The sequence below is a fragment of the Bubalus bubalis genome, chromosome X (genome assembly GCF_019923935.1).
Source record: "Bubalus bubalis isolate 160015118507 breed Murrah chromosome X, NDDB_SH_1, whole genome shotgun sequence".
NCBI lineage: Eukaryota > Metazoa > Chordata > Mammalia > Artiodactyla > Bovidae > Bubalus > Bubalus bubalis.
In genome coordinates, this window is record NC_059181.1 from 66,328,256 (window position 1) to 66,348,517 (window position 20,262).

General features: G+C 38.5%; 1 protein-coding gene across 1 annotated transcript in view; it reads right to left on the reverse strand.

Annotated features, from left to right (window-relative positions):
* Positions 1-1,209: 1,209 nt before the first annotated feature.
* Positions 1,210-20,262, reverse strand: part of NEXMIF (neurite extension and migration factor) — a 216,721-nt gene continuing 197,668 nt past the window's right edge. The window contains exons 2-4 of the mRNA XM_025275865.3: positions 12,570-12,695; positions 7,500-11,871; positions 1,210-6,901 (exon numbers count right to left, since the gene is read on the reverse strand). Of these exons, the coding sequence (XP_025131650.2) occupies positions 6,808-6,901; positions 7,500-11,871; positions 12,570-12,648 (4,545 nt within the window). The 5' untranslated portion in view covers positions 12,649-12,695 and the 3' untranslated portion in view covers positions 1,210-6,807. The remainder of the gene's footprint in view (positions 6,902-7,499; positions 11,872-12,569; positions 12,696-20,262) is intronic.

Below are 20,262 nucleotides of genomic sequence, written 5' to 3' on the forward strand. Positions count from 1 at the left end.
CCTTGTGGTTATCCAGAGCTCTAGGCTCTCATAGGTGGCTCACATGGACTGGGCACTTGGAAGCAAAGTCGTTTTCTAGACATAGCCTATATTAATATACTGAGCACCATGGGACAAGAACTTAAGAAAGTCTCAGTTTAAAAGAATTACGAAAAATCTGATATCTTTTGGGTACCAGGCAAATTAACATGTATTACTTTCCAATAAACAGCTTTGATACTTTGAGATGACTGTATCTCTGTAAAATCCATCTGGATCAGAAAATAAGGACATCATTTGTTCCTTTGAAGACTAGACACATTAGAAAATGATTCCCCAACTCAAGGGGTAGAAAAACCCCTCTGCACAAAACTTACCCAGTGCTCCTCAAATTTTAACATGAACACAAATCACCTAGGAATCTTGTTAAAATTGAGATTCTGATTCAGTAGAATTGTTGTAGAGCCTGGAATTCATCATTCCTGGCGAGTTCTCAGATGATGGTGATACTCCTATTCCTATTCAAAGTGTTACTCAAAGCATGGTTAGAACCTTCGATGGCAATTTGACATTGATCAGTAGACTTGTCGGGCTTCCCTGATAGCTCAGTTGATAAATAATCTGCCTGCAATGTAGGAGATCACTGTTTGATTCCTGGGTTGGGAAGATCCACTGGAGAAGGGATAGGCTGCCCATTCCAGTATTCTTAGGCTTCCCTTGTGGCTCAGCTAGTAAAGAATCCATCTACAATGCAGGAGACCTAGGTTCGATCCCTGGGTTGGGAAGATCCCCTGGAGAAGGGAAAGGCTACACACTCCAGTATTCTGGCCTAGAGAATTCCATGGACTGTGTGTATAGTCCATGGGGTCACAAAGAGTTGGACACGACTAAGCAACTTTCACACACAGTGGACTTGTCTCAAATATGGTACCAATTTTTTGCAATTCTTTCCTTTTCTCCTACATTATGTTTGTTTTGAAATGTAATTTTACATATTGAATTGAATATATTAGAGCTTTTATTTTGCATATCATTTTAAATTTTACTTTTAAAAATTCACTCTTATTGTGTTTTATAATAGTATTAGTTTTTAATGGATTGGAGGAAAACATTGGTCCTTCATCACAGACAGTTTGAGAAACATTGATCTAGACAATGAAGAACTTTTTATTTGGGACATAGAATTTAATTAGAAATGGTTGGTTTCTGTTACATATGATTCTAAAGCAGTATTTTAAACTTTTCTTTTTTATTTATTCCATAAACAATAACAAAACTCAGCTAAGTAACATTATGACAGTTTCACCATACACTCAATCACAAATATTTAAAACCTTTGCAACAAGAACAACAAAACCAGAGGTGTTACAAGAATAATTTACAAGAAAATCTATAAAACAGCAAGAAGCTCACAAATGTTCATTTTCTTTTGCACAATATCACTACACTCGTTCACAACATGTTTTGTGTTACAAAATTCCCAACAAAAGTGTATTTTTTCTTTGTATTGTGGTTTCTAAAACCAGAAACTTTGAAGTAAATATCCTTTTATTAGCACCTAGTGGTGCAGAAAAAGGAAAATTCTCACATACAGACACTTCACAGCACTTTTCTAAGAAAAATATACACTTACAAAATATGTTACAAATTGGCACACTTAAAAATATACAAGATTTTGTAGGCGTCTTAAGAGTGATCCCTAAGCTTTATTCTTCGATTGACTCTACAGATTATTTATAAAGTTTAACTCTAAAAGAAAAAGGCAAATAATTTCCTAACATTTTAAAGTTGCAGTGTCATATGTCAAACAGAAACTTAGGTTACATTCATAAAAAGGGCCTTTAACACTTTTAAATTTTCTTAAATGCTTAAGGGGCTTGGGAGAGGAGAAAAAATGGGGATAATCATTTTATTTAGCACCATAAATCAGTAACTTACTAAAGAGGTGCATTCAGTTTTATGGAAATTAAATTAAGGACTAGTACATTCAAAACTCTGTAGGCAGCAAACTCTAATCAGTGCTACAGGAATCCCAGTAGAGCATCTCAAGCTTTCTCTCATTCTTACTGGGAGTCAAAAACAAAAAGCCTCTTATAGTTTTCATTCTAAGCCTTTTCTTTTGTGCTGTAAAACTAGGCATCTCTCAAAGAGGCAAAATGATTTAAATATCTCCTTTCTTCTTTGTGAAGGGGGTGTCTTTCTCAGACTCAGAAATCACCGAGCTTGTTAGATGGACAGACATCCTTTCCATATCATGTTGATGAGTGCTTCTTTAGTATCTTTAATATCTATTTACTCAGATACCAATTTTAAAAGCCTCATTCACACCGTAAACTTTGAACTAAACCTCTTTCTTTTACATTATCCTTCTCCAATGCTTTATCTCTTAGTTATTATTCTGAAATCAAGAGTACATCTCAAGTATCATGTAGCTGCATAGGGAGCTCTGCTTCACGACTGTAGCTACTGTTTAGTATTCTGAGAAAAAAAATGTACCTTAAAGGGTAGCCTGAGTACTGCCATCAAAATAAGCCCGTGCTGGCTGAGGACCTTCAAGCTGATACTGTTTCCCAAGTTACACAGCCCACCTAAAGTTTTTTCTATCTTATTTTGTTCCTTGAGAAACCTTTACAAAATTCCTGGGCTACACTTTGTTGACAAGATTCCTATTTGTTACTAAAAATACTTGATTTTGGTACTAAGTCTTCCAAACACAATGATGGGCTTAGTGAATTTTATTATTAGAAAGTCAATCTCATGTTAGTTTTATTTCATAAAAAGGACATATTCCTGTAGTGATGGGTAGTCACTTAAAAATCTCTAAATGAAAACAAAAACTCCTTAAATTGGACAATTTCTCAATAATACAGGAGAAAACCAATACTTCTAGTTCTAGCACCAGTTAGGACTAGCTAATGCTTCATTCTCTTCAGCACAGAAACTTAGCTCTCTTTCATTCTTGGAACTGTTCTGAGAGCATCTGTGAATTGAAGATGTGGCAGATCTGCATCAGACTGGTTCAGCTTGGTAAGACCAAGCTTGGTTAAGAGGTTCTTGGATATGGGTTTTCTCCTTTAGGCAATAACTGCTAATTAGAACTCACTAAAATGGAAATTTACTAGAACTGCAGAATCTCACATAACAGGACAAAGGATGCTAGCCAGAGTTGTTTACAGCTTGTGAGCATCCTTTATACCTCTCTCTTTTTTATGCACACTTGCCCCCTCCCTATCCTGCCTGCACACATGCAGATGCTTCTTAAGAAGCAAGGAAAAAGGTCAGAGAAGGTGAAAGTTGTCACGAAAGTCCATCTAGCACCAAGGACTTCAGGAAGATGGCTAAAGAAGTAATGGTCAAGGTAGTGCCGGAGTTTTGAAAACATTGAGGAAAAGGTAAGGCCTTAACACATAACTACACAAAGTAACAAGTCAGAAGAGAGAGCTGTGAGGAAGCTGGTATATGAGACACTGGAGAGGCCATGGGTTCAAGTCAGTTATCAAAGACCAAACATAACACTGAGAGTCTCAAAGAACATTGGTCAAGGCCACTATTTCAGCACCCTGCTCCTCATAGTCCAACAACTAACCAGGGCAGAAAGGGATCAGATCTTTCCTTATAGATCTTCAAGGAAAAGGAGTTTCCAACTTTCCTTAGTCATGTAATATAATTCTGCGTGTGTGTGCATGTGTATCTGCATTTAAAACTAGATTTGAAAGTAGCCAAGGCAATGAAAAGTAATTAAGTGTATGAAAGTTTCCCTTTGAACTTCCATAAGAAAGTAGCCTGGCTAAAGTTCTTATAGTCTGACACCTTAGGGAGGTGGAATATAAGGTTATAAAAGAAGAACATTTTTAAGATCAAGAACTGAAATTAAGTAAGGAGAATAATGGAGAATATCACTCCCAGGAAAGAAAAGATTAAAGGGGATTCTGTTGGGGGAGGAATTATAAGAAGAAGCTTCTTAGAAGAGAGAAGGGAGTGGCAATCAGGAAATTCAGACCAAGGAAAATTCCATATAGCTAATTTCGGATATCTATGATAGGGTAAAAACACTACCTTTCTGTTACTGGTCCTCACTCCACTAAGGCAGCTGGTTAAATAAGGAATCTCCAAAAGTCAGGCCTATTATGTTGTTAGAGGGAGCAAAGGATTGCGAGAGCAGAGACAAGACCAACAAAGCTTCCCAAACTGAAGACCTCAGAACATGATATACTGAGAGGGAAATAGAATGCAATTTAGAGAACAATTATCTTCTGCCTAATCCCATTTTTCATTTCTCAGACTCGGTTCCTTTTCATGTTTCAGTACAAAACAATTGGTTATAAGCCACTAATTTAACCTTAAAGGCATAGAATTAACTGTAGGCCAAGAAAAAAGGTACTTTAAAATGGCAGTTCTCTTCGGAGAAAGGGATAAACCATGTCCTAGATTAGGCTCCTAATGGGCTCCATAGGAGCGACTGAAAGAGTATCCATTCCAAAGGATTCATGATAGCAAGTTCTGACAAGGAAATTATTTCCAACAGTTTTAGGCTGTCCTTCTACCCCACCTCACCCTATTTGCCAAAGCTGAACTGATACTGAGGAAAAGTGGGACAACTGCTCCCATATTTATTTTTATAAAACATACTGTACTCATGGAACATTTTCTTTATTCCTTCTTTCATTGCCACCATTAGATTACATAGAGAGCACTCCATTCCTGTAAGCTGGTGACTTTGAGATTTGGAGTCTTGGGGATCAGAATACAGGCAGAGTTGGTGATTCCGAACTAAATTCAGCTGGAAAATAGAAAAATAAAAACAAAACAAAGACCAGTTCCGAGGAACCAGCCATAGCATTTAGCAAAAACAGCTAGCTATCAGAGTGGAGAAATAGAAGAAAATGTTCCCATTTGATTATTTTTCCTTTTGAATGGCTGCTGAAGAGCAGGAGACATGTCACATCTGGTACTTTTCCATTAAGTAATTTTCCAGGACTCACCACACACTAGTGTCAAAACCTAGGAATAGGCCTGAAGCAGCCTCACGAAATGCTCTTCACCCACTCATTCCCCACAGACATACACAATCACACCATCAAGAAGAAAAGTTGGTTCATTTTACTACCTAGTTGTAAGTAGTAGAGCTGGCTGGTAAAAGGAATCATGGACAAGTGTGTATACTTATATATGTGACAGGCTTCCTTCCATTTCTCTCTGACTACTTTCAAATGTTGCTTCTCTGTTTGTGAATATATTTAGGTGGCAATGACTAGGTAGGTTCATATTTTGCTTAAAATTTTCCTTTTGAAATATATTCCCTTTTTTAAAATCCCCTTTTCCCCCACCCACCTATTCTCCACCCTCCCACCCACAGCCTATATATCCACAAGTTAATAGGTTAGTAACAATATTAGTAAGAATAGTAAGAGTAACAACAACAACAACCAACAACATTAATAATATTAATCCCCTATATCTGTATAGCACTTTACGATCTACAAAGCGCTTTCATATCCATTATCTCATCTGTGCCATAATGCATCAGTCATCAGACACACAGGCCTTCAACTGTGCAAGGAAAAGAGATCAAATGTTAGAAGTCAAGTGGTGAATAAAAGGGAAGAAAAAGCTAGTTGTGAGGGATGTTGGGGCTGTGAAATTTTTTAAAAAGGGAAAGGGCTAAATAAAAAATGTGATTTCAAAAATGTATATAAAAGATTGAGATTTAAGTTTAGTGTGTGGCATCAGATACTCTAGTTATCCTCAAACTAAGTATATATGGCCCCAATTAGTTGTTACAAATTATTCAGTTTATCAAATATATGTATGTGATTCATAGGCATCAAACTGAGATACCTTAACATTTTCTTTAAATGACATTGGCATTGCAAGATTAAACACTTAACACTAAAGCCATGATATGAGTGCATTTCTGACAAAACTGGAATAAAACATTTATGAAACTACTTAAAAGCAATCTATGTATTTCATTTATCGTAGTCTTGATTTTATAGCTATTTTATAATTTATCCCAGACTATTATAAAATATATAAAACTGAGATATAAAGTATCAGCAATATAACTTTGCACTTTAAATAATTTTCAGATACAGATTTTCCTTTTAGAAAACAAACTTTAAAGCAGCTGCTTTGTTTCCTTGTAAAAGTTTCTGTAAATGCATATACTTGGGTCCCTGATGGACTTAGCTGTTGTGACTTTCAGACTTTTCCAACACTTTAACCCTTAGACAATGGAACAAACAAACCTTTATTGTGCCTTATTTAATGGTTCATGTTTCCACACAGGACAGTAGAATTTTAATTTTAAAAATAAGGTATGTATTCTTATATTTTAAATTAATTAATGAGCTTTAAACTGTGGGGGTGAATATGTAAGATGAGGTAAGGAAATTTGGCACATTTCAAACAGTATCCTTTAAGTTTTGGTAAATTGTGTAACACAACATATTTTTCCACTGTGATCTACAGGTGCTATCCACATAAGTGGGGGTGGTTAATAGCAATAATCACTGGAATGTTTCTAGTAAATTAACAGGGACAAGTTCCCCAAATACTCACAACCAAATGTTGATATAGAAGTAAAAATATATACAATACAGTCACCTGTTTGTAGTTTGGCACAATGTTTTCCTTTATTTCCCCTTGGATAAATAGTGCATAAACTACTTGTGCAACTGTATGACTTCTAAAGTCTTTTACATAGAACATCAGATTAAAGTTTGCTTCTAAAGACTTATTCCCACACTTTAAAATTCTTTTCTTTAAGCACTTACATGTCAACATACATACCACAAGGCATATTTTGAAAGAAATAAAACACAAACATCAAATGTCTTTCTGGAAAATGAGAGTCTCTTCTTCAAACACAGGTAAAACCCAAAATGTTGTTTCTGCATTTAGGAGATTGTAGTCGGAATCCCTGCAGAAAAACCAAACAATTTATGCCATCTTAGTTAGATTTAGTGTATGTCCCACAAAGGGATCATACAATCTAAATTTGTTTACATCATACTAGATGCCGTATGATGCAGAAAAAGATACCAATAGCAGGGGGCACTAGAAAGCACTCCTAATTGCCTTATGATGAGATTTTTGTTTTCCAAATTATGCTCTTTTTGTTTAAATCATCTTGGTTTTTTGGTCTATATAACTTTTAAATTCTGTTGGTCAAAATTTTTCTTACTGCAAAGCCCTTCCCTTCCCCAAATCATCCAAAAGCATATTTTAGTTGTATTTTCTCAGTAAGTAAAAATTAATGCTGACTAGCAGAAAAAGTAGCCTTGTCAAAATTTATCCCTAGTCAAGCCACAACAAAATTGCCCAATCTTTTTGGTGGCTTAGAGGTATAGAGATTTTCATGCACGTTTTTCTTTTTGTTTTAATTTGAAAAAGAAAGGAATGGGACAGTTTCTTTCATGCAAACTTTTGCTTTCAAGAGGGAAAAAATGAGGGACTGTGGGCTTAGCAGAGTAGGAAAGCTAAGGTGCATCATCTCAGCCATTTTGGTGCAGTATTACCTCAGTTTTTCAAAAGAAGCTGTCCCAGCCTCATCCTTGTGGACCTGTTCTCGCTCCATACGCTTTCCCTTACACTTCTCTTCTCTCAGGGCCTTGGAGCTGGTTTTGTGACGATATAACTTTTTGTGTGTCGGTACATTATTGCCTAAAGTGCTCAGGTTATTAAGCTTTTTATCAAAGAAGGCAGAGCGAGAGTCCTCATTATAACCAGACATGCTTGCACGACCAGGATCACCTATTGCTGCTTTCCCATTGCTTTTACTCACACCCTTGATAGACCTGTGATTCTTAGTGGCTCCTGGAGAGCCACTGTTGACCTTTTTCTTAGATTCCTGTGGTGTCCCAGCCAATATTTTGAGGGTTTTTAATTTTAGACTATTGGACTCAGGGGAGTAGAATATATTAGGGTCCCCATGGTGCTCCATGGGTTCCCAAAGGGGTTCTATGGAGGCCATCATGAACCTCTGCACATCTGCCATACCAGAGGCAATGTTGGACAAGATATATGAAGGCTCCTGAAATTCCCGTTGGTCATCATCCAAAAGGTTGTTGGTGCTGGTGCCCATGTTCATGTCATTCCAGCCTGGGCTGCTCTCCTTCCCCAAAGACCAGTCTCCAGAAAGCCCCTTCTGACTTGGCATCTTCATAGAGGCCACAGGGCCATGTTGGATACATTCAGCCAATGTCTTCCCTGTGGAGGATATGCTGTTGATTTGGCCTCCTCCACGACTGATGCCAATTTGCATTTTCTCTCCATTGATTGCAGCCATGAATTTCCCTTTCTTTGCTGACTTAGGGACCTGGCGGGAGGTTTTGCCAGGTGGTTTTTCCATCCCTTTGTTGTTGCTTTTGGGGGATTTTTTCCTGTTGTTTTTCTGAGAAGAGCTTTGGTTCATAGCCCCACTCTTGCTGGATGAACTTTTCTTTCTTGATTTTGACACCTTGTTGCTGGTACTTATTTGACTAGATGGATCATTAAATGTTGATAAGCAAGGGGCTTTCTGGAGCAGGCTGACAGAATCCTCATCATTGAACATATGGAACTGAAACTGATGGTTATGTAAAGTAAATCCATCATCCACTTGAACCTGCTGTGAAAGGGTACTGCAGTCCCACTTGATTTTCTCCATATTGCCCAGTGTTCCTGGGACACCCTCTTGAAATCCTTTTAGTGTTCCTAGTGTCTTGATATTCTCACATCTGGTAATTTGAGGGGAAAGACTGGGAGTATCAGGTGGAGATATCTCTGAGAGGGAAGAGTGGCGGAATTTGTCAGGAGTGAAGTTGGAGATATCCAGGAGGTCAGTGGACTCCTTTAGTGGTGCTATCTCATCAATGCTCTGCTGTATCACCAGCTTGGGGCTGCAGTGGGCCAAGAAGTCATCAGCAATATCATCATCACCATCCTTTTCACAAGATTTCAAGCTTAAGGAGCAATAATTGCTTGAGTTGACAGAGAGAGGGGCAATGGAATCAAAGCTAAAGAGCCGCACATTGTCCATATTGACTGGACCCTGCTGGAAAGGAAAGCAGACCTCTCCATTATTAAAGTGACATAATTGGTAAGAGTCATCAGATGAGAGCGGGGTGTCTTGCACAGAGGTATATATGACCTTGTTGCAACTACTGCCACCACTATTGAGACAGATTGAATTGTATGTTGTAGCTGTGAGGCTATTTTCCATGGAGACTACTTGGGAGACTCCAAATTCACTGGACTGGGTTGGAGCTATCTCCCTTGAGACTTCAGCCATGAATTCCTGGGAGCCAGAAGTAGGTTTGTTGTGCCACACATCTCCATAGCTGCTTGATTCCATTTTGAAGTTTTGGGATGACTGAAGCAGCTCAGACTCAGAAGGTGAGGAAAGCACACAGTCCTGGGAGGGTTGGAGAGGTACAAATGATTTTTCTGTTTGAGGGAGCCTGTCTTCATTTTGCTCTGGAGAATGATGATTGAAGTATGAGATACCAGTATTATTTGACAAGTCTGAAGCATCTAACAATGTCTGTAGATACCCTCCAGGAATAACAGGTATATTGTTGGCAACATGAGCAGATGATAGAGGCATTTCAGAAGAGCAGCTGGTTGGTAGGAACGTAGAATTCTTAGCAACCTTTGTCTCATGAAATTCAGATAGATGAGAACTGTTTGAGGTCCCAGCAATAGGTTCATTCTTTGAATTAGCCTTGGAGGATTGGTTTTCCAAAAGAGGGCTCATTTGAACAACTGGCTTGCTTTCTTGCCCAGCTTTGATTTTTTTGGATTTTAACCTGGCTTCACTTTTAAATTTGATTTTGTTAAGCACTTTCCTCTCTGGTGCCTTAAACTGACCATCTTGGGCTTTGACTTTCTCTGAGTCAGGACCTGTGATGTCATTTAAATGTGATCCATTTGCACAGCTGGGGGCAGCCAGAGGTGCTGACTTCAGTGTGCCTTTCAGGCCTCCATCTTCTTTACGATTATTAGCTTGCCTTTCATCATTGCAGAATGAAACCTGCTTACCACTTGCTGACGTTTCTATGGATGGAATTCTTTGAATCCTGTGCCTGTTGCCAAGTTTAGATTTTCGTTTGCGAGCAGGTGGCAGAAATGACATCTCAAAGCTACCTGGTTCAAAGCTTTGCTTTTGGCATAAGGATGTTTTGCTGGAGTCTGCATTGCTGTTTCTCTGCTTTTTCTTCTTCTGCCAGAAGCCCTTCAAGGGAGCCAGCTTGGCATATTTGTTGAGCTGATTTTCACTCAAATTAACTGTTGTTTCACTGGCATCCACTCTACCCAACTTCACCAGCATGTTTTTCTCACCTTTAAAACGGTTGATGATAATATATTTGATAATAACAGGGGGCTCCTTACGGGTTACTTTTCTTCTCTTTTTGGGACACCATTCATCATCATCTTCTTCTATAGAACCACCTGGCAGCCATTCCTTCCTCTCATTTACTTTTTCACCCTCTAATGAGTCAACATCATACAGATAATCTTCACTATACCTGACTTTTCTCTTGGCTCGTAGCCCATAGTTCTGCTGGGAGGAGGAGCTGCCAGAATTAGTGTCCCGAGCCATATAGCGGCTACAGTCCTTGATCTCCCCCATGGTATCAAATGAGACCTCAATGAAGGAACTACCATCACTGAAATTCCCTGATGCCTCCAAGGAATTGGCAAGATGGCCTTGCTTTAGATTCTTAAATTGCCCTACTTCAGTTCCACTGCATGGTTTATTTAAGGCAGATTTTTCATCATTATCCTTCCCATCTTTTTTCTCTGCACCTTTTTCTTCCTGGCCTTCTTCTTTGCCTTTCTTCTTGTCCAGGTTTTTATCTTCCTCCCCCCAGATAATGCTCACATCAGGGGCCTTGAATTGGGAAAAATCGCTACTTTGCTTCAGGGCCCCAGTCTTAGACTCCCGCTTGGGGCAGGTAGTAAAGACACTGGGAAAAAAGTTGAACTGGGCATCTTCCTGCATCAAAAGGGTGGTCTTGTCTCGAACATTGTCCTGGAAGGACTCATATCGAATTTTCAGGGAGCAGACATCACTTCCCAGTGTTGACTCATCATCATCAAACATGTAGTTATCCACATCTTCTTCAGAGAACAGGTTGACAGATAGCTCATTCTTGGAACAGAGGTCAAGTAGTTCGATTTTACTCTCACTGATGAAAGTCTCAAAGTAACCCCAATCCTGATTGGAATTTGCCAGCAAAGCCTCTTCTGTATTGCACTTATCTAACAGTAATGCCTCATAATAACTTTTCTGACCTGGGTCCTCCAAGTCAATGTCAGGTTTCTCAGCTTCTCGTCTATCTCCTGCCCTTGATTTGTGCAAGGGGAAGCCTAGGAGCTGATCTGAGAGAAGCTGTTCTCCATATTTCATGTTTTCTCCAGCATTAATACACTGAATCCCTATATCAGAGACTGCACAGGTTTCATAATCCCTGTTTAGATCACTGACTTTTAGACTGATCCCTGGCTCAGGATCTACTGAATCCTTGGATTCCATGAAGCAGCCCAAGCAAGTCCGGCTTGGCTGCATGAGGCAGTCCCCATTCAGAGCTGACATGCCTGCAGGCTCCATTATGGCAAATGGAGCTTTCTCACACTCATTGGGCAATGACCATGTGTTCAGGCCCTTTGCAACACCAGATGTAAGGGAGATGGCATTCACAGAAGCACTATTAGCAGCATGCTCAGGTGCTTCAATCAGGCCCAAAGGAGAGGGAGGGCTCTGCATACAGGGCTTCTTAGAGGGCAGAGGCAGGAGACCTCTGGGGTACATCAGGTTCTCTTTTTGAGCCACTGGTATAGACTGGATTGGTGCAGCAGCTTCTAGAGCTGCAAATGACTTCATTGCCACATCCTGGTCCTCTGAATCTAGAGAAAAGGGGGAAAATGACAGAAATAAAGTTAAAGATCTTAGACCAGACTCATTAACTCTTCCCCTTGATCAGTTTCTGGTACTTGATCTTAATGTATAAAAGGTAAGCTTCAGCTTCTCTAACTTTAGAACTAGAAACTACAAAGTTAAAGAATGACCCTGATTTTGTACTGAACATTTATGAGAGTGAAAAGTAATTATTTCTTTACATTCAGCTTTTTCTTCAGACACACACAACACTCTCCTCAGAAATGAGGGGAAAATGGATTGCTTGATCAATTGGAAAGTCAAAGCTTTCAGGGTGGGAAAATGCTCAGATGGTATATATTCACGATTTTTAAATTCTCTAAGGCATATTCCTATCCTTCAGACTTACCTCTGTTTTGGAAGCTTCTACGGAATCTAGACATTTCAAACTTCACATCAAAGCAGATTTCTAATTCACTACGAATGTAGGGGAACCTAAGTATTCATTTGATAGAGATGATTTCAGAGAGCAAAGGGGTTGGATTAGATACCTCCTTGAGACCCTTCTAGTCTAGTTACAGATTTGGTGGGATAAAGTTTAGGATTAACACCTATCTCAGATGTATCCTAGACTTAACTTGCCCCTGCTCTGTGGATACTGAAAATCTATAGCAATAACAAAGTACTACTGGGAGAGCTAATGCATACTATAATTAAATTCCCTTACCATTTTCCTTGACCCCATTAATCATAGTGTTTTCTCCGTTGGTTGAGGCAACAATAGCCTTATCTTGTTGGTTATCCATGAATGGGACCTCTTATTGTTTCATTCCAAGTCCAAATGCTGTCCAACCTGCACATTTCAAATACATAACAATATCAGTCACTAAATTTTTTCTCTGTTTTAAGGTTATTTCAGCTAGAGAGGTCTTAAAAGCTTTACTGGAATTTACCTGTTTCCAGACTGGCTTCATAGCCACTATTGTTTTGTTTCATAGCTTATACATACCATATAAGTCAGTTTGGAAATTCACACTTCATTCATACATTCTAGATCCTTCTATCCCCTCTTGGCTACCATACTATTAAAACAGAAGTCTGAGGAAGCAGGCAAACTTACATCTTCTTTCAGATAGTAACACATTTAACCACTTCCAACCCCTAGCCAAAACAAGGCTACAAAAATGTTTCCACAGATGACTGATCTATACTTATATCCCCTTTCAAGTAATGAAATAAAGAACAGCTGCTTCAGGCAAATATTACTAGCAAAAATTAATGTATCATGAAATATATACAGGAGCAATGCACTTAATTATCAAGAATTATCTAATCTTGTCAGATACAACAAGAATACTGGAACAAGTATACTCCAACAAGAATCATGGAACATATAAGTGCCACTGTAACTTTACTCTGGGATGCTGTTTTCCTGAGAACATAAATTTCTCCTCAGAAAAAATCTGACCAAGCACCCAGGATTCATTGCTCTGAATTAAATGCAAAAAAAAAGTGTTGAGAATAGAGATAATATGCTTTGGCAAAAGAAGAGGTGGAGACTGGTATGGGAGTTTGATAAGTTGGGAAGGGGAGAGGAAGGGAGCACTAGGTGCTAGGCTGGATACAGTTACAGAAGTTCTCTCATTTTGTACTTATAATCACCTTGTAATTTTGGCTCTACTAGGTTCTTATTTGTTTTCTTTTTCTGGGCCATGCCACGCAGCTTCTGGGATCTCAGTTTCCCCACTAGGGATTGAATCTGGACCATGGCAGTGAAAGCACTGAATCCTAAGCTCTAGACCACCAGGGAGCTCCCTTATTCCCTTAATTTTTTTCAAAAGGGCAAACTGAGTATCATAGATACTGGCTTAGATACTAATAGAGATACTATCATAGATATTAACAATGATTATCAATTATTTGGGCCTTTTTCCCCCTACAGAATCAGAAGGCTAAACCCCGAGCAGAAAATCCTTTAGTCCATTCCTATGACTTTTTAAATCTCAGCTCTAAATGACACAACTTAAGGGCATGTATTTTCGCACATTTTAATTTATACCTTGGCTGTTTATAAAAAAAGATTTGGGAGAAGGATTATAATTTTTTATGCCTGCAATACAAACATCTCTGCACTTGTTTAACTCTTCCCTGTCGATCAGCATTTTAGGATAACAAATTTTATGGGGTGATTAAAATCTATTTTGAGCTGAAATTGATTAGCACGTTTGGAATAATGTACAAGCTGCTTTGCTGATCATGGTAAATCATGCAGTGTAATGGCACTGATATAACATTAGCATGGAGACAGGTATTTTGAAGCAAGAAAATGCTCAGTTAAAGTGGAAAAGCAACCTCTCCTACTTGATCTTCCCTCAGTTGGGTCTGAAGAAGGCTCACAGATCTTGTCCTAGTAGATTGCTATGCTCTTCCCCAAAGGCCTTTAGGGCTCAGGTCTCAGAGTCTAGATGACCCATGCCTATGATTGTGTTGGGAGCTGTCCTTGGCCTTTCCCAACTGGGAAAAAATAAGGCAAGAAAGTAATTCATGTTTCTGCCTATGGATCTGGGACAACATAGCCTTTCGGATGAGTAGTGCTAATCTCTGGGATACCAGTTTAAATTAATTCAACAAATTTACCATGTACTACCTGTGGTCATGGTGGTGTACCAAAAACTGCAGTGGAAAAGCTAGTTTACTGAGACCAGATCCTTGCTCTCAAGGTGCTCAGAATTTATGGGAGAAAGCAAGTCATAGACAAATACTAATAAATATATTTTATTCACTGAAATAGAGGGAAAAAGTTTCTATAGGAGTTCAAAATAGAGAGAAATTATTCCACTTCTAGAAAGGAGGTAAATCAGTGAAGGATTCACTAATAGCAGCATTTGATTTGGACCTTGAAGGATGCTGTTCCAGGGAGTAGGAATGGGGAATAATAGAGGAGAGAAAGGCATTCTAGGCTTCAGGAACTTCATGAGTTGCCATGAGTCTCTCCCTACTCCAGTCAGCCTAAACAACTGCAACAGAATCATAGGCCTGACACTTTCCTTGCATATAACACCCTTTTCCTTATTTTTTCCATTGTTCTTTTTTAAAAATTAATTTATTTTAAATGAAACAAAGATGAATATTTTTATAATAAAAGGTACAATTCACCAAGAAGATAGACATCATAAATCATTAACAGCAAAGCAACCTTAACAACAAAGAAACAAAGATACAAAAGCAAAAATCAGAAGAAATATAAGTGAAAAGAAAAAATATATAATCATAGTGAGACATATTAACATTGCTCAGAGACTATTTTACCAAGTGCAGAAAAAACAAGAATAGAAGCATCTTGAATGATGTCATTAATAATCTAAATATACTAGATTTACATTTAATTAATTTATATTAATCATATACTACACAAATATATTCAAAATTTTGTATTTCATAAGTTGTTATTAGATGTCCATAGGACATTTAGAAAAACTGGTAAAAAGATAAACATGACTAAATTTCAAAAAATATAATTCTTTTTTATGTGTGATTCAGTTTTATATATAAGCACATATATTATTTTTGAAATTATTTTCTGTTATAGGTTATTATAAGACATTGACTATGGTTCCCTGTGCTATATAGTAAACCTCTGTTGCTTGTTGCATATCTATTTTTAAAAAATTAGAAATATAGCATTCTATTTATACTAAGTCAAATAAGTGGAATCAAAATGTCATTTTTTTAGACAAAAATTCATAAGTTTACATATATATTCATAAGTTATACATATATATATGTATACAAAAGCCTTTCTACTATGATTGATAAAGGCTTGAGAAAGAACATCAAAGAAAAAAAGAAGAGATGGAGAAATTGGAAAACATAAACTAAATGAAATGGGAGCACTGACTATGAGATAGAAAAATGAAACAAACTAGATAAAGGTAAAAGATCCTCATATAGTCCAGTTGTTTTTAAACATGGCTGCTCCATAGAAACATATCTGGAGCTCTGGTAAAAAAAAAAAAAATACCTGGGCATTTGTATTTTTCAAAAAATTCCAAGATAATTCTGATATGCATCTGGATTTTAAACAGTGATTACAGATTTTTCTATTAAATGCTAGTTTTGGTGATATAGAATTATATAATTTTTCTGTTGATCAATCATGATACAATGGTATTAAGTGAGTAATACTTACATAATCACAATAGTAAAAGATATTTATCAGTTTTCACAATCAATAGTCAGACCAAAAATAAAAGATGATTACAATTGCAAACCATAATGGGAACATGATTAACCTAACAATATAAAATAATTACATACAATTTGGGGGGTCAAGCAGAGTAATGTAGTAAGTGGAAGTGCATACATGCACATGTTTTCATCTGCTCAGTCAATCTATGTCTTTTGGTTGGTGCATTTAATACATTTACAGTTAAGGTAATAATCGATATGTATGATCCTATTCCCCTGGAGAAGGGAATGGCAACCCACTCCAGTATTCTTGCCTGGAGAATTCCATGGACAGAGGAGCCGGGCAGGCTAAAGTCCATGGGGTAGCAAAGAGTCAGATATGACTGAGTGACTAACACTTTCACTTTCACTTTCATGATCCTATTATCATTGTTTTGGGTTTATTTTCTGTAGGTAGGGCTTTTCCTTCTCTTGTTTTCTGCCTAGAGAAGTTCCTTTAGCACTTGTTGTAAAGCTGGTTTGGTAGTGCTGAATTCTCTTAACTTTTGCTTGTCTGGAAAGCTTTTGATTTCTCCATCAAATCTGAAGGAGAGTCTTCCTGGGTAGAATATTCTTGGTTGTAGGTTCTTCCCTTTCATTACTTTAAATATATCATGCCATCCCCTCCTGGCTTGTAGAGTTTCTGTTGAGAAATCAGCTGATAGCCTGATGGGAGTTCCCTTGTATATTGTCATTTTCCCCTTGTTGCTTTTAATATTTTATCTCTGTCTTTAATTTTTGTCAATTTGATTGTGTCTTTGTGTGTTCCTCCTTGGGTTTATCCTGCCTGGGACTCTCTGTGCTTCCTGGACTTGGTTGGTTATTTCCTTTCCCATGTTAGGGAAGTTTCAGCTATGACCTCTTCAAGTATTTTCTCAGGTCCTTTCTCTCTCTCTTCTCCTTCTGGGTCCCGAATAATGTGAATGTTGGTGTGTTTAATGTTGTCCCAGAGGTCTCTTAGGCTCTCTTCATTTCTTTTCATACTTTTTTCTATGTTCTGTTCTGTGGCAGTAATTTCCAACATTTCTGTCCTCCAGGTCATTTATCCGTACTTCTGCTTCAGTTATTCTGCTATGGATTCCTTCTAGTGTATTATTCATTTATTTGTTTGTTCTTTAGTTCTTCTAGGTCTTTGGTAAACATTTCTTGTATCTTCTCAATCTTTGCCTCCATTCTTTTTCTGAGATCCTGAATCATCTTCACTATCATTATCTTGAATTCTTTTTCTGGAAGGTTGCCTATCTCCACTTCTTTAGTTGTTTTGCTGGGGTTTATATTGTCCCTTCCTCTGGGACATAACTTTCTGCTTTTTCATGCTGATTAACGTTCTGTAATGTGCCTTTGTTTTAGTCGCAGCTGGATTTTGGTTCTTCTTGCTTCTTCTGCCTGCCTTCTGATGGAGGAGGCTAAAATGCTTGTGTAAGCTTCTTGATGGGAGGGACTACTGGTGGGAAAAACTGGGTCTTGCTCTGGTGGGTAGGGCTCTGCTCAGTTCAGTTCAGTTCAGTCGCTCAGTCGTGTCCGACTCTTTGTAACCCCATGGACTGCAGCACGCCAGGCTCCTCTGTCCATCACCAACTCCTGGAGCTTACTCAAACTCATGTCCATCAAATCGGTGATGCCATTCAACCATTTCATCCTCTGTTGTCCCCTTCTCCTCCTGCCTTCAATCTTTCCCAGCAACAGGGTCTTTTCGAATGAGTCAGTTCTTCGCATCAGATGGCCAAAGTACTGGAGTTTCAGCTTCAGCATCAGTCCCTCCAATGAACACCCAGGACTGATCTCCTTTAGGATGGGCTGATTGGATCTCCTTGCAGTCCAAGGGACTCTCAAGAGTCTTCTCCAACACCACAGTTCAAAATCATGAATATTTTGGTGCTCAGCTTTCTTTATAGTCCAACTCTCACATCCATACATGGCTACTGGAAAAACCATAGTTTTGAATAGATGGACTTTTGTTGGCAAAGTAATGGCTCTGCTTTTTAATATGCTGTCTAGGTTGGTCATAGCTTTTTTCCAAGGAGCAGGCGTCTTTTAATTTCATGGCTGCAGTCACCATATGCAGTGATTTTGGAACCCCCCAAAATAAAGTTTGTCACTGTTTCCATCATTTCCCCATCTATTTGTCATGAAGTGATGGGACTGGATGCCATGATCTTAATTTTCTGAATGGTGAGTTTTAAGCTGACATTTTCACTCTCCTCTTTCACTTTCATCAAGAGGCTCTTCAGTTCTTCTTCACTTTCTGCCATAAGGGTGATGTCACCTGCATATTTGAGATTATTGATATTTCTCCCAGAAATCTTGATGCCAGCCTGTGCTTCATCCAGCCTGGCATTTTGTATGATGTCCTCTGCATATAAGTTAAATAAGCAGGGTGACATTATACAGCATTGACCTACTCCTTTCCCGATTTGGAATGAGTTATGTTGTTCTATGTACAGTTCTAGTTGCTTCTTTACCTGCATACAGATTTCCCAGGAGGCAGGTAGGTGGTCTGGTATTCCCATCTTTTTAAGAATTTTCCATAGTTTGTTGTGATCCACACAATCAAAGGCTTTGGCATAGTCAATAAAGCAGAAATAGATGTTTTTCTGGAATTCTCATGCTTTTTTGATGATCCAGTGTATGTTGGCAATTTGATCTCTGGTTCCTCTGCCTTTTATAAATCCAGCTTTAACATCTGGAAGTTCACAGTTCACATACTATTGAAGCCTGTCTTGGAGAATTTGGAGCATTACTTTACTAGCGTTTGAGATGAGTGCAATTGTGCGGTAGTTTGAGCATTCTTTGGCATTGCCTTTCTTTGGGATTGGAATGAAAACTGACCTTTTCCAGTCCTGTGGCCACTGCTGAGTTTTCCAAATTTGCTGGCATATTGAGTGCAGCACTTTCACAGCATCATCTTTTAGGATTTGAAATAGCTCAACTGGAATTCCATCACCTCCACTAGCTTTGTTCGTAGTGATGTTTCCTAAGGCCCACTTGACTTCACATTCCAGGATATCTGGCTCTAGTTGAGTGATTACACCATCATTGTTATCTGGATCTTTAAGATCTTTTTTGTATAGTTCTTCTGTGTATTATTGCCACTTCTTCTTAATATCTTGTGCTTTTGTTAGGTCCGTACCATTTCTGTCCTTAATTGTGGCCATCTTTGCATGAAATGTTCCCTTGGTATCTCTAATTTTCTTGAAGAGATCTCTAGTCTTTCCCATTCTGTTGTTTTCCTCTATTTCTTTGCATTGATTGCTGAGGAAGGCTTTCTTATTTCTCCTTTCTATTCTTTGGAACTCTGCATTCAGATGCTTATATCTTTCCTTTTCTCCTTTGCTTTTCGACTCTCTTCTTTTCACAGCTATTTGTAAGGCCTCCTCAGACAGCCATTTTGCCTTTTGGCATTTCTTTTTCTTGGGGATGGTCTTAATCACTGCCTCCTGTACAATGTCACGAACCTCTGTCCATAGTTCTTCAGGCACACTGTCTATCAGATATAATCCCTTGAATCTATTTCTCACTTCCACTGTATAATTGTAAGGGATTTGATTTAGGTCATACCTGAATGGTCATGTGGTTTTCCCTACTTTCTTTAATTTCAGTCTGAATTTGGCAATAAGGAGTTGATGATCTGAGTCACAGTCAGCTCCCAGTCTTGTTTTTGCTGACTGTATAGAGCTTCTCCATCTTTGGCTGCAAAGAATATAATCAATCTGATTTTGGTATTGACCATCTGGTGATATACATGTGTAGAGTCTTCTCTTGTGTTGTCTTCTCTTGTCTATGTGCTCTATGGTTGGGTCAATGGTGACCTCCAAGAAGGTTTACCCCAAAGGGGATCTTTCCAGACAGTTACTGCGAGTCCTGACCAATCCCTGTGGTGAGCCCCTGCCAACCCATGCCTCCACAGGAGACCCTCTAACACTAGCAGGTAGTTCTGGTTTGGTTTCAGTGGATTCACTGTTCTTTTCCTCTGAGTCTTGGTGTGTGCAAGGATTTATTTGTGCCCTCCAAGACTGGAGTCTTTGTTTCCCCTGTCCCGTGGAAGTCTTATAATCAAATTCCCCTGGCCTTCAAGGTCAGATTCTCTGGGGATTCCCAGTCCATTTGTTGGGTCTCCAGGGTGGGGAGCCTGATGTAGGGCTCTGAACCTTCACAACAGTGGGATAACTTTTTTGGTATTATTGTTCTCCAGT